The sequence below is a fragment of the Amblyraja radiata genome, chromosome 2 (assembly GCF_010909765.2).
Source record: "Amblyraja radiata isolate CabotCenter1 chromosome 2, sAmbRad1.1.pri, whole genome shotgun sequence".
Taxonomy (NCBI): Eukaryota; Metazoa; Chordata; class Chondrichthyes; order Rajiformes; family Rajidae; genus Amblyraja; species Amblyraja radiata.
In genome coordinates, this window is record NC_045957.1 from 147,077,643 (window position 1) to 147,092,314 (window position 14,672).

At 42.8% G+C, this 14,672-nt stretch overlaps 1 protein-coding gene across 4 annotated transcripts in view; it reads right to left on the bottom strand.

The window, feature by feature from the left end:
• LOC116970261 (collagen alpha-6(VI) chain-like) overlaps positions 1–14,672 on the bottom strand; it is a 324,046-nt gene that overhangs the window by 244,041 nt on the left and 65,333 nt on the right. For all 4 annotated transcript variants that reach the window (XM_033016947.1, XM_033016955.1, XM_033016943.1 and 1 more), the window contains exons 11-17: positions 11,953–12,098; positions 8,871–8,963; positions 8,692–8,745; positions 2,974–3,045; positions 2,841–2,867; positions 2,690–2,734; positions 2,552–2,605 (exon numbers count right to left, since the gene is read on the bottom strand). In XM_033016947.1, coding sequence (XP_032872838.1) covers positions 2,552–2,605; positions 2,690–2,734; positions 2,841–2,867; positions 2,974–3,045; positions 8,692–8,745; positions 8,871–8,963; positions 11,953–12,098 — 491 coding nt within the window. The remainder of the gene's footprint in view (positions 1–2,551; positions 2,606–2,689; positions 2,735–2,840; positions 2,868–2,973; positions 3,046–8,691; positions 8,746–8,870; positions 8,964–11,952; positions 12,099–14,672) is intronic.

Below are 14,672 nucleotides of genomic sequence, written 5' to 3' on the forward strand. Positions count from 1 at the left end.
ACTAATTATAATATGCGTGAAATCCAACAGATATGTGTGGCAAAGTGACAATTAGGTTTCATCTTTTCTCATTTCACCTGCAGAATCAAAGAAAAATACTCTGATGTCACAGAATGCAAAAGGAAAAAAATGGACTGTAGTTCACCCAAGTCTGTTGTTAAATACATCTGATCCTAGCATCAAGATCACCTATATAATTAAAACTCAAATCTTGACCACTTCCTGTTTAGAAAAAACGCTACCACTTACGGCTGCGATTTTTGGCCATCTTACTCAGTCCCCCTCCGCTGCGCAGGACAAGAGGATTTTTCCCATTGATGAAAAATAAAGGACTTATTAATGTTTTAAAAATGTTAAAAAATGTTGAGATTCTCCTGTCAATTACGCCATGAAGGCCATGCCCCTTCCGGTGGTAGGGGGGAGGGACTATAAAACCCAGAAGTGTGGACTGCCTCAGTCTCTGCAAGATGGGGGAGCGAGAGGTCACAACTCTTAGTCTGAGCTGTGAATAACACGGAACACATGTCTACTAAACTGTGAGTGATTTTACTGACCTGTGAGTGCCCTTAATGTAGTTTGAAAATGTAGTTTGAAAAGGTAGTTTGAAAATGTGGTTTGAAAATGCAAAAGTGTTGTTGGTTTGAAAATGCAAAAGTGTTGTTGGTTTGAAAATGCAAAAGCGGTGTTGGTTTGAAAATGCAAAAGCGGTGTTGGTTTGAAAAAGCAAAAGTGGTGTTGCCTTTGCCTTACTGAAAAGTGGTGTTGCCTTTGCCTTATTGAAAATTGGTGTTGCCTTATTGAAAAGTGATGTTGCCTTCTCTATAATTAAAAGTCTAATCTTGACCACTTCCTGTTTGCGCTGTATATTGATTTTAGAAAAATCGCTACTACGTGCGGCTGTGATTTTTGGCCATCTTACTCAGAGTCCCCCTCTGCTCATGAGGTGCCGATGATTTATCCCATCGATGAAAAATAAAAGAATTACTAGTGTTATAAAAAATGTTGAGATTTTCTCTCCTGTCAATCACAACATGAAGGCCACGCCCCTTCTGGTGGGAGGGGGAATGGACTATAAAACTTGGAAGTGTGGGCGTGGCCCAGTCTCTGCAAGATGGAGGAGGGAGAGGTCACGACTCTCTGTCTATGGTCTCTTGAACCCTGCTTGAAACGGTATGAAACTGCATTTGAACTTGGTGGCCTTGCACCTTGCTTGAAATGGTACGTAACTGCACTTGAATTTGGTGGCCTTGCACCCTGCTTGAAATGGTATGAAACTGCACTTGAATTTGGTGGCCTTGCACCCTGCGTGAAACGCTATGAAACTGCACTTGAATTTGGTGGCCTTGCACCCTGCTTGAAACGGTATGAAACTGCATTTGAATTTGGTGGCCTTGCACCCTGCTTGAAATGGTATGAAACTGCACTTGAATTTGGTGGCCTTGCACCCTGCTTGAAACGGTATGAAACTGCATTTGAATTTGGTGGCCTTGCACCCTGCGTGAAACGGTATGAAACTGCATTTGAATTTGGTGGCCTTGCACCCTGCTTGAAATGGTCTGAAACTGCACTTGAATTTGGTGGCCTTGCACCCTACTTGAAATGGTATGAAACTGCACTTCAGTTTGGTGGCCTTGCACCCTGCTTGAAATAGAATTTCAAGGAATAGCCGTGAGTCAACTGCCAGCCCCACCAGCCGTGAGTGAGCTGCCAGCACACCAGGCTGGAGGGACTGAGCTGGCCGCCCAAGAATCCATTTGGCCCACAATGTCCATACTAGCCCTCTGGAAACCAGTCCCTTCAGCCCACAACACCCATACTAGCTCTCCCGAAAGCTCCCCCACCCCCACTGGCCAACATATTGGAATTGGTGGAGAGGTGGAAAATTGTGTTGGGGGACCAGCCCTCCCCTGTGAAGCTGGGACCCAACGGGTCCCACTCAATCTAGTAGTTAACGTACAGCAAACATTCTTTTTACAAACAATTTAGTCTGGACTGGAGGGTCTGGGCAGTTTGGGAAAAGTAATATAAGTAATGCATGTAACTTGTTGAAAGAATAAATAACATGTTGAATGAAGAAATAAAGAATATCGCTCTCTGGAATTTTCATTATTTATAATGGACATGAAATTATACTTAAATATAACCCATACCTTAAACTTGAATCTTGTTTTCCTTCATGTAATTTAAAACTTTGCTCCTATGCTATATATAGAAATTGTAAAATAAATGTGCAAATATGCTGCTGGGCAGGAACATCTAAAGTGGGTTCAGGCATTGCTGATCTTGAGGTTTATCCGTGCAGCTCATGCTATCTTACTCACTCAGCAAGGGAAGTTTATTTATTCCATTAACAAGTCCTGATTTGTCCACCATGCAGGGGAAGATTCGTAGCTGAAGACAGCAATAACATTAAAACATTAAGGTTAAGAACACAAGATCAGTCTACATCCTGCACATGTGGTTTAGATCATTTTGTGTCTATTCAAGCAGGTCAGGTCTTCACAAAGGAATAGTACAAACTTGGTTATGACAATGGCTAATTTGTGTTTACCGGTTTACCGCTGTTGCCCTTCACGCCAGAATCGCCAGAAGTACCCTGGAATCCCTGTAAGAACGCAACAGACAATTAATATGCATCTTATATTTGTAAGTCACCACTTTGTGTAAATCTTCATTTGAAAATAAATACCTGCGCTCCATTTATTCCGTCAGTACCATTTTCACCTTCGCTCGCCTGTAGCAGTAGAATGTTGAGATTTAATACGCTATTAAATTTCAAATGTAGTTAAAGAAAATATTCAATCAAGATAATTTTCATCATATAATTGCATCATATTTACCTTGGCTCCACGATAACCTCTTCTGCCCTGAAATACGAAATTGAACATGATTATGAAATTGAAAGACGCAGAATGTACATACATTTGACAAAATATCGCTTAAGCGAGCAGCAGTTTCAGAGTAATCTCTCACCTTGCTGCCTCTGCCACCAGAGCATCCGTCACCTCCTCGAGTCCCATTGTATCCATATGTGCCTCTTTCTCCCTAAATAAACAAGTCAACATGTTCTTAATAGAGCAAGATATTTGATAAATCATCTCAAATCAATATTTGAATAACCATGTGGTGGTCGATGGTGACAGACAAGGATGGACCATGTGGAAGTGGGGACACCACTGGAACCGAGGAGGACCTGGCATAGGGGGACCATCGTGAGGGAGGGGGAAGAACAACGGGGACCCGGCGGAGCCCTCCAGACACTCCGCATCGGGCAGGGTATAGGGAGGGAATGGACAAGCGACATTTCAGGTCGGTACTCTTCTTCAGAGTTCCCCAAGGAAATGTTGCAACCACAGTGTCTCGAGTCTCTTCTATACTAGTCCAACTCTGCCAATGTACATTTACTAAACACATACTTCAAATGTTGGAAAAAATATTTCAGATTTTTATCTGCTTTAAAAAAATGTAATAACTTTAAATTTTGTAAGTATTTTATAATTGTTTAATGGTTTTGTGATTGATAGATTTTTAGGCATTAAGGGTGTCAAGGGATATGGCGTTAGTGCTGAGATAAGGGATTCAGCATTCATTTTTGGAATGGTTATGAAACCGCAATAAGCCAAATAGCTTCCCCCCCCATTTTAATTTATTATGTTTTTATCTTTTTAGCTTTTATCAGAGGATGTGTTATTTTCAAGGTCGTGTTTGTTCTAGTCTGCAGGCCTCACTCTCAAATATGGGAATCCATGTTGCTCCATAGCACCTAAAGTCATAGAGTCTTACAGCTCAGAAACAGGCCCTTCCGCCCAATTCATCCATGCTGACCAAGATACCCATCTAAGCTAGTCGCATTTGCCCGCATTTACAATACAATACGGTTTTATTCGTCATATTCAATACGAATAAAACCGTATTGTATTGTAAATACAATTGATCCATATACATTTGATCCATATCCCGCTAAATACATTTGTAAATACATGTGATCCATATCCCGCTAAATGTTTCCTTTCCATGTACCTGTCCGATTATTTTTTTTTACTATTTTTGTAAGTGAGCAACTTGGTCGGCAAGGGCAAGTTGAACCAAAGGGCCTGTTTCCATGCTGTATATTTCTATCACACTATCATTCTAAAACTTGTTGACAAGTTAGTCTTTACTCATAATTCAATAGAGAGCCTCAGAAAGTAATAATGGGCCAAAAATGGAGAGTATTTTAAGCTGCATTTTTGGGGCTGAGGTGCTGAATTTGATGCAATTCAGTGTCGTGCTTTTACCAGCATGAATCACCATCAGCAGGTCCCCTGCTCTCCCAGAGGCTAATATAGTTGACTCTCCACCCTGGGGGACAGATGACAAAGAGCAGCTAGTTCTCAATAGCATCATTAATTAATGTACCACTCAGAATCTACCTCCACACGGAGTAAGGAAATCACAGCTGGAGTGTTGGAGGGAGCCGTTCCTTGTCATTTAGAAGATATTTTATTCTTGCTTATTGGACGCCTTTCTGGGACAGAGATATTAACAAATGAACTTAAAAATGTAATTTAAAATCTGCTATGATTATGTTCCTGAGTTAATATTGGATCCATGAATACATATCTGCAGCTGTGTGTCACAATTGCCAAACAAATATCAGAAGAAGTGTAAATTTGGATCAAAGAAAAACAAATTAAATTGCCTTCAAAGAAGTGGCTATAACCATATAACCATATAACAATTACAGCACGGAAACAGGCCATCTCGACCTTTCTAGTCCGTGCCGAACACGTATTCTCCCCTAGTCCCATCTACCTGTGCTCAGACCATAACCCTCCATTCCTTTCCCGTCCATATAATTATCCAATTTATTTTTAAATGATAAAAACGAACCTGCCTCCACCACCTTCACTGGAAGCTCATTCCACACAGCCACCACTCTCTGAGTAAAGAAGTTTCCCCTCATGTTACCCCTAAACCTCTGTCCCTTAATTCTCGTCATGTCCCCTTGTTTGAATCTTCCCTACTCTCAGTGGGAAAAGCTTATCCACGTCAACTCTGTCTATCCCTCTCATCATTTTAAAGACCTCTATCAAGTCCCCCCTTAACCTTCTGCGCTCCAAAGAATAAAGCCCTAACTTGTTCAACCTTTCTCTGTAACTTAGTTGCTGAAACCCAGGCAACATTCTAGTAAATCTCCTCTGTACTCTCTCTATTTTATTGACATCCTTCCTATAATTAGGCGACCAAAATTGTACACCATACTCCAGAATTGACCTCACCAATGCCTTGTACAATTTTAACATTACATCCCAACTTCTATACACAATGCTCTGATTTATAATAGCAATAGCTGGGATACGGGAAAAGATTAAAATAAAATTCTTAGTGTGTGGGAATGAAGTGCAGATGTGGGTTTAAACCGAAGATAGACACAAAATGCTGGAGTAACTCAGCGGGGCATAAAACGTCACCCATTCCTTCTCTCCAGAGATGCTGCCTGTCCCGCTGAGTTACTCCAGCATTTTGTGTCTAAAAGGAGATTCTTACCATGGTCAGACATTTGGTATGCATGAAATATAGTAAAACCCCAAAACAGCAGGACGAACATTGAGTTGACAATATTCCGAGACATTTGAAATAACAAACAAAACTAAAACACATTGTGGCAAAAACATCGTGACAGTATAAAGAGCATAGTCTTTATAAAGCCTTGTTCCTAGCATGCCTTTAAACAGTAACAACTGGATTTTGTCTTCTAATTCCAAACTGAGAGGAGCCACCAAGCGACCCGGTTACTTTAGCACAGAGTTGATGGTCTAATACAAAATAATCCTGAAAAATTCAATTAATGTCACATTCTAACACTGAGCGACATAAATATTTTTTTGTGTAAATAAATCCAATATACAGTTTACATAAAACATTAAGCTCATTTACAGAACAAACTCTCCAAAGTGGTCAGTGATTTATATGTAGTCTACTCCAAATTGGAGGTTGCTAATGTAAATCGTCTTTTGAATCAAACATGTTTACAAACACTTTTCCCTTCAACCTACATTCCTTCCTCTAATTACACAATTCACATCTCTTTAATCCACTTGGCTAGAGTCTACTATCTTTTCATCTCCAGCCTTCATCTGCATATCAACCCTTCCAGTCCCCCCCCTGTCCCTATGGTATGAATTCTCCAAAGAGATAACTACATTCATGTTGTCAAGAAAATTAACTCCTCAAACTTGTTACTTTTAACACTAATTGTTATAAGTAAACACATGCATTTTAAAACTAAATTTAATAACACAAAGGAAAGTTTGATTTAGTGTCTATAAGCTTTTAACTATATTGATCATCTATTGTATAATTCAATTTTAAGTTTATTTTAACATTTGTGAATAATGGTTCAAATTCTGAAAACAAAAATATTGCAAAAATGTAACCTAAAATATCAAATAAATCAACCAATTCACCACAGAGACTTGAAACTAGTGCAGATGAAAGGTTGCACCAAACATCCCACATCTACTGAAATTATCAATTCCTTCAAATGAAAGGGAAATTGAACAAGCAGCATTAATAATATCGGTGTGTATAACATCAGTCCACCAATTTCATGTATTTTTCGATTTCTTCCATGAAATAAAATTTTCGATACTTTACAAAACAATTTAATGAAAATACATTAAATTTTAACTTGCCAAAATCTGTATTCTATTAAATGGATATGTCCTCTGTCAATGCCTGTAATCCACCAATTTTAGAGGCTCTGAACTTCATTCACCCACTTACAGAGATGATAGTGTGCAAAGGAACTGCAGATGCTAGGTTATACCGAAGGCAGACACAAAGTGCTGGAATAACTCAGAGGGTCAGGCAGCAACTCTGGAGAAAAGGAATGAGTGATGTTCAGGGTCAGAACCCTTCTTCAGACTTAAATGTCACCTATTTCTTTTCTCCAGAGATGCTGCCTGACCGCTGGGTTATTGAGATGGTTGGTTCTTTACCATGTATGAAAACAGGAATAGATGATATACATTGAATTCCGGGAAAACCTACTTGTGGTAGCATATGCATTCTCTATAGAGAATTCTGCTCCAATTCTGCTCTGTGAAAAATTGCTTGGAGAATACATTACATCTTTGTTGGTTAATTTCACAGGCCGCAGAGCTAAAAGTAACTACGGATGTAAGATTTTTTTGGGCCAAGTGGAAAATAATCTAAAACCTCTACAGCTATTTCTTCTTGGACCGACCGTGCTGCCTGTAATGAATACGGAGATGCTGGAAATACTCATCAAGTCAGGCAGTACCTGTGGAGAGAGCATTGGAGTCGATGTTACAGTTTGTAACACAAAGTGCAGGAATTACTCAATGGGTCGGGCAACATTTCCTGAGGACAGGGATAGTTGACGTTTCGGTTGAAGGAGATGGATAGTCGACATTTCGACCCATAAACATCTCCTATCCATGTCCTTCAGAGATGTTGCCAGACCCACTGAATTATTCCAGTACAGTGTGTTACCTACCAGATTACAGCATCTTCAGTTCCATGTGTCTCAATGTTTCAGTTTGATTGCCTTTCATGAGAAGCGAGGTAATATTCTGATCTACATTAATCTGAATTTCTGACATGTGTTTCCCTTCCACAGATGCGTTCAGTTTTTAATTCAGTTTGCTAATATCTGCAGTTTCTTTTACCTTTTGACTACTTTACTGCTGAATGTGTAGCCAGAAGGCTACCAGATGTGAACAAGCATAGATCTGGCATGTTTCACCAAATTACCCATACTGTTCCTCTCCTGAATAATTGAGACCCGTGTCTCACAATGGTTCCAGCTGCTTTAGTTCCCCTTACAGGTGATGCTGGTGCATGCCATTGATCAACCCCAAATGAAACTAAGCTTGAAGTAGTCTAATGTTCCAGGAAAAATATATATTTATCCTATTCAATGTTGGAAGATCGTTAAGTTGGCTTCTTTTCTATGTATCTATGTACGAGCCAAACATATCTTTAATGTGTTTAAGAAGGAACTGGAGATGCTGGAAAATCGAGGGTAGACAAAAGTGCTGGAGAAACTCAGCGGGTGCAGCAGCATCTATGGAGCGAAGGAAATAGGCAACGTTTCGGGCTGAAACGTTGCCTATTTCCTTCGCTCCATAGATGCTGCTGCACCCGCTGAGTTTCTCCAGCACTTTTGTCTACCTTCTTTAATGTGTTGCCTGCTAAATGTAACAGGGCTCAGTAAGAAACAAAAGCAGCCTTCAGTTTTCATCGGAATGGTACCATTCGGATCTTTTGCTAAACCAGGTAGAGAGCAGAAGATTGAGGGTAAAAACAAATCATTTTGAAAGTGCAATCATTAACCAAGTAGACAGTAAATTATTACAACGTCTCGAAATGCATTCTACTGGTTTACCTTCAGGTTTATTATTGGTATATACTTATTGTTATATATTTAGATGAATTAAGATGAAAGTTTAGATGAATTAAGATTAGTTCCGGCTGGTTATTTTTATTTTGGGCATAGGAAAATTCATGACACAATTCATAGGGGACAACAGAAACCTACATTTATATTAAACGGGGGGGGAGACAATCAAAAACAGCGGTGCCGAAACGGCGGCGCAGAAAAGTACCCGACCCCATTTTACTTCCATAAAAGGAGGAAAGATGACAATATTCTTGAAAATTCTGTTAAAACTACCAACTTACCACCAGTCCTTCTTCTCCTGGGTAGCCTTTAAATCCCTTCAGACCCGTACCACCCTAAATTAACATCAAAAGCTCGATTAAGCAATGAGAGGAAAAAGGACAGTACTTTATGTTCCTAAACATCTTTCAGCAATCTGAAGAAAGAAGCAGTTGGAAGAGTAAAGAGATGATTCACTTACCTTCTGACCAGTACGTCCTTGCAAACCAATGCCGCCAGGTTCTCCCATGCACACACATTGGGCCTTACAGCACTTCATTTCAGAAACTGCCGTCTAAAAACAAAACAATACAACTTTAATTTTTTTTGGTTTTGTTTAAAGATACAGCGCGGGAACAGACCCTTCCGCCCACCAAGTCCACAACGACCAGCGATCCCCGCACTTTAACACAATCCTACGCACACTAGGAGCAATTTTATATTTATACATTGACACCAAGCCAATTAACCTACAAACCTGCACGTTTTTGGAGTGTGGAAGGAAACCGAAGATCTCGGAGAAAACCCACGCAGATCACGGGGAAAACTCCGTACAAACTCCGCAGACACAAGCACCTGTAGTCAGGATTGAACCCGGGACTCTGGCGCTGAAAGGCAGTAGCTATACCGCTATGCCAACATGCTGCCCGAACGTTTAATGATTGAAAAAATTATAAACATATATACTGGAGAATGATTTTCTAAATATGCTCATCACAGAACAGCATGTTCCTCACCAGAGAAACATTTGATGAATCGAAGGTAGACACAAAATGCTGGAGTAACTCAGCGGGACAGGCAGCATCTCTGGAGAGAAGGAATGCGTGACATTTCGAGTCGAGACCCTTCTTCAGACTGATGTCAGGGGAGTGGGTGGGACAGAGATAGAATGTAGTCGGAGACAGTAAGACTGGTGGGAAACTGGGAAGAGGGAGGGGATGGAGAGAGAGGGAAAGCAAGGGCTATTTGAAGTTGGAGAAGTCAATGTTCATACCCAAGTGAAATATGAGGTGCTGTTCCTCCAATTTGCGCTGGGCCTCAATCTGACAATGGTGGGGGGTTCAGGACAGAAAGGTCAGATTGGGAATGGGAGGGTAGTTAAAGTGCTGAGCAACCAGGAGAGCAGATAGTTTAAGGCGGACTCAGTGAAGCGATTGCCGAGCCTGCGCTTGGTCTCGCCGATGTACAGGAGTTGACACCCAGAACAGCGGATACAGTAGATGAGGTTGGAGGTGGTGCAAGTGAACCACTGCCTCACCTGGAAAGACTGCAGGAGTCCTTGGATGGAGTCAAGGGGGGAGGTAAAGGGACAGGTGTTGCATCACCTGCGGTTGCAGGGGAAAGTACCTGGGGAGGGGGTGGTTTGGGTGGGAAGGGACAAGTTGATCCAGGGAGTTTCAGAGGGAACGGTCTCTGCGGAAAGCAGAAAGGGGTGGTGATGGGAAGATGTGGCCAGTTGTGGGATCTCGTTGGAGGTGGCGAAAATGTTGGAGGATTATATGCTGTATGCGACGGCTGATGGGGTGAAAGGTGAGGACATGGGGGACTCTGTCCTTGTTACAAATGGAGGGAGGGGGTGCTGCGGGATATCGAGGAGACCCTGGTGAGAACCTCATCTTTAATGGAAGAGGGGAACTCCAGTTCTCTAAAGAATGAGGACATCTCCGATGACCTGGTACGCAAAACCTTATCCTGGGCGCAGATGATGCGGCGTAGACGGAGGAATTGTGAGTAGGGGATGGAGTCTTTACAGGAAGCAGGGTGGGAAGAAGTGCAGTGTAGATAGCGGTGGGAGTCAGTGGGTTTGTAATAGATGTCAGTCAATAGTCTGTCTCCTGTGATGGGGACGGTAAGATTTAGAAATTGTAGGGAGATAGCGGAGATGGTCCAAGTAAATTTGAGTGCAGGATGGAAATTAGTTGTGAAGCTGATGAAGTCAGTGAGTTCTGCATGGGTGCAGGAGGTAGCACCGATGCAGTCATCAATATAGCGGAGGTAGGGTTCGGGGATAGGGCCATACACCTGGAATAGGGATTGTTCGACATACCCTACAAAGAGGCAGGCATAGCTGGGGCCCATGTGAGTGCCCATAGCAACTCCTTGTATTTGGAGGAAGTGGGAGGAGTTGAATAAAAAGTTGTTAAGGGTAAGGACCAGCTCTGCTAGGCGGAGGAGAGTGTTATTAGATGGAAATTGGCTGGTTCTGTGGTCGAGGAAGAAACAGAGGGCTTTAAGACCTTCCTGGTGGGGGGTGGAGGTGTAGAGTGACTGGACATCCATGGTGAAGATGAGGGGGCCTGGAAAACGGAAGTCATTCAGGAGACGAACAGCAGGTGAGATGTCTTGGACATAGGTATAGAGGGATTGGACCAGGGGGGATAGGATGGAGTCGAGGTATGTGGAAATTAATTTGGTGGGACATGAACAAGCAGAAACAATGGGTCTGCCAGGGCAGTTGTGTTTGTGGATTTTGGGGATATGATAAAATCTGGCCGTGCGGGGCTGGGGACAGATATGATTGGAGGCTGTAGAGGGCAGAGAGCCGGAAGTAATGAAATCAGAAATGGTATGTGATATTCAGGTCTGATGCTCGTCTGTGGGGTCATGGTCCAAGGATACTGTAAGTAGGAAGAGGTGGTCTGAGAGTTGTCGTCTGGCCTCAGCGTGCCAAACTACCACGGCACCTCCCTTGTCGGCGGGTTTGATTATCCAGTCGGGGTTGCTGCAGAGTGAGCGTAGGGCTGTACATTCAGGGGGGGAGAGGTTAGAGTGAGTAAGGGGAGTGGGAAAGTTGAGGCGGTTGATGTCCCGCCGGCAGTTGGAAATGAAGAGGTCTAAAGAAGGTAGCGGGCCATCTGGGGGAGGTCCACGAGGAGGGGGTCCGTTGGAGATGGGAGAAGGGGTCATCACTGGGTGGTGAGGACTCCTTCCCATAGAAAAAGACCTGGAGGCAGAGGGGACGGAAGAAGAGCTTGACGTTGTGGCGGACCCGGAACTCGTTGAGGTGGGGACGGAGGGGAACAAAGGTGAGGCCTCTGTTGAGGACAGACCATTCTGTATCAGAGAGGGGGAGGTCAGGGGGGATGGTGAACACATGGCACAGGTGGGGGTTGGGATCGGAGGAAGGCAGGTGAGTAGATGGAGGCCGAGGCGATGTAATCGACATTTAGCTTAATCACAATAACGTGATTAAATCCTCCTTAATCAAATGCTTAGTCCTATTTTCTAATATATACTTACACATTATTAAAATTATCTGTCCTACTTTTATCAGGAACACTTACAATTCTTTTAAGCAAAGAACTTTCAATATCATCCATTTCAATCGATAGCTGTTGCTTGTATCCAGATCCAATTCCAAAGTCAATGAACACAGCTTTATCAAAATACTCTGCATTTTGCAGAGCCACAGCGATGAACGCATGAATCCCTGAAATCATAAAATAATTGCTTGTTATTACACTCTAGTTCTAGTTTAGTTTATTGTCACGTGTACCGAGGTACAATGAAAATCTTTTGTTGCGTGCTAACTTTATTGTTGATACTTAAGATCCTGCTAGGAGGGGGGAAAAAATAATGAACAATACAATATTTATTGTCATTTGAACCTCAGTGAGGCTCAAACGAAACTCTGTTTCTACAGCCATACAAACAAAACAATTCCTACTAGACACACAACCAATTTAATTCACACAAACATCCATCACAGTGAACCTCCTCCTCACTGTGATGGAAGGCAAAGTCTTTTCTCTCCCCTGAAGAAGGGTCTCGACCCAAAACGTCAAGCATTCCTTCTCTCCAGAGATGCTGCCTGTCCCGCTGAGTTACTCCAGCATTTTGCGTCTACAGTATCTTTGGTAAAATGATAAGCCAATTCATGGCTAGAAGCCCACGCAACAAATCCTCTTCCACCTTCTGATTTCATGAGAGACTAATTACCAGTGTGCAAGCAATCTGCATACCTTGCATAGTCAATCTGCCTTAGGATATGCTTGTCATTACCACAAATTACAAGCACATCTGAAGACATTTCAAAAAGGATCTGAAATGAATGCATTCTACTTGTTCCTCAGGGCTCTGAAATTTTGCCAGTGAAACAGAGGTGAGATGAGCAGAAACACAAGGGCAGCATAAAGTTGAGATTGCTTGGTTCAGATTAGCTAGTATTGTCACGTGTACCGAGGTGCAGTGACACTTTTTTGCTGTGTGCTGTCCATTCAGCAAAAACTCCAATAAAGTCCAATAGCCATAGTCATAGAGTGATACATCATGGAAACAGGCCCTTCGGCCCAACCTAACCACACCGGCCAACACGTCCCAGCTACATTAGTCCAACTTGCCCGAGTTTGGTCCATATCCCTCCAAGCCTGTCCTATCCATGTACCTGTCCAACTGTTTCTTAAATGTTGGGATAGTCCCTGCCTCAACTACCTCCTCTGGCAGCTTGTTCCATACACCCACCACCCTTTGTGTGAAAATGTTACGCCTCAGATTCCTATTAATTTTTTTCCCCCTTCACCCAAAACCTATGTACTAAGGTCTTCGGTTCACCTACTCTGAGCAAGAGACTCTGTGCATCCACCCGATCAATTCCTCACATGATTTTATACACATGATCGAGTGTTTAGGGGACTGGCAGGGTAGATGGGATGGATTTGTTGGGTGCTGCCGGGCTGCAAGCCTCTTCTGCCGGGCGGGAAATGGTATATTCCGCCTGTCTTCTCTCCCCACTAACCCTACACCTCCTCCCCACGACCAAGCCTGAGCCACAACAATCCAGTGCTGGTTCAGGCCAAACTGAGCACACCTGGAAGCACTGAGCTGACCTACTTGCTCACTCACTGAGTCAGTGAAGCCAGCTGGCAGCCGTTCTTCTCGCATCTGCCTGCTCTTCTCTCTCAGCTTTTTTTCTGTGATCCTCTCCCACAAAATATTTTTTGTTAATTTCCAACATTTCGAGCTATAAACGGTTCTCAGGACAGGAACCCTGTTGTGGTGAACCTCTGGAACTCTCTGCCACAGAAGGTAGTTGAGGCTAGTTCATTGGCTATATTTAAGAGGGAGTTAGATGTGTCCCTTGTGGCTAAAGGGATCAGGGGGTATGGAGAGAAGGCAGGTACAGGATACTGAGTTGGATGATCAGCCATGATCATATTGAATGGCGGTGCAGGCTCGAAGGGCCGAATGGCCTACTCCTGCACCTATTTTCTATGTTTCTATGTTTCTATGTAACCTGGGACTCCCTGTGCTAACAAAGACTCAGTGCTTGTAACTACTTTAGAGTAGACACAAGGAACTGCAGATGTTGGTTTACAAAAATAAAAGACTCTAAGAGCTGGAGTAACTCAGCAAGCCAGGCATCACCTCCAGAGAACATGAATCCTTGATGTTTTGGTTGGGATCGTTCTTCAGTCTGAGGAACCGTCTAGTCCAGACATGGAAACGTCACGTATCCATGTTCTCTGGAGATTATGTCTGACCAGCTGAGTTACTCCAGCTCTTTTTTTGTCTTGCAACTACTTTATTTAGTTAATTGTCACGTGCACTGAGGTACAGTGAAAAGCTTTTGTTGCCTGCGATCCAGTCAACAGAAATACAATACATGATTACTATCGAGCCATTTAAAGTGTATAGATACATGATATGGGAATGACTTTAGTGCAAGGTAAAGCCAGCAGAGTCTGTTCAAGGATATTCCGAGGGTCGCCAAAGAGATAGATAGTGGTTCAGCACTGCTCTCAGGTTGTGGTAGGATGATTCAGTTGCCTGATAACAGCTGAATCTTTCTCCTTTACAGGGTGTTGGTGAGGCCACACTCGAAACCGTGCAGCATGGTTTTGGTCCATTTACCTAAAACAAGGATACAGTCACTTTGGAGGTGGTTTACAGCAGATTCATGGGGCTAAGTCCTGGGGAGAGAGGTTTGTCCCATCATGAGACTCTAGGCAGCTTGTGCCTGCAATCCTTGGAGTTTAGAAGAACAAGAAGTTCTTGGGTGGGGCGC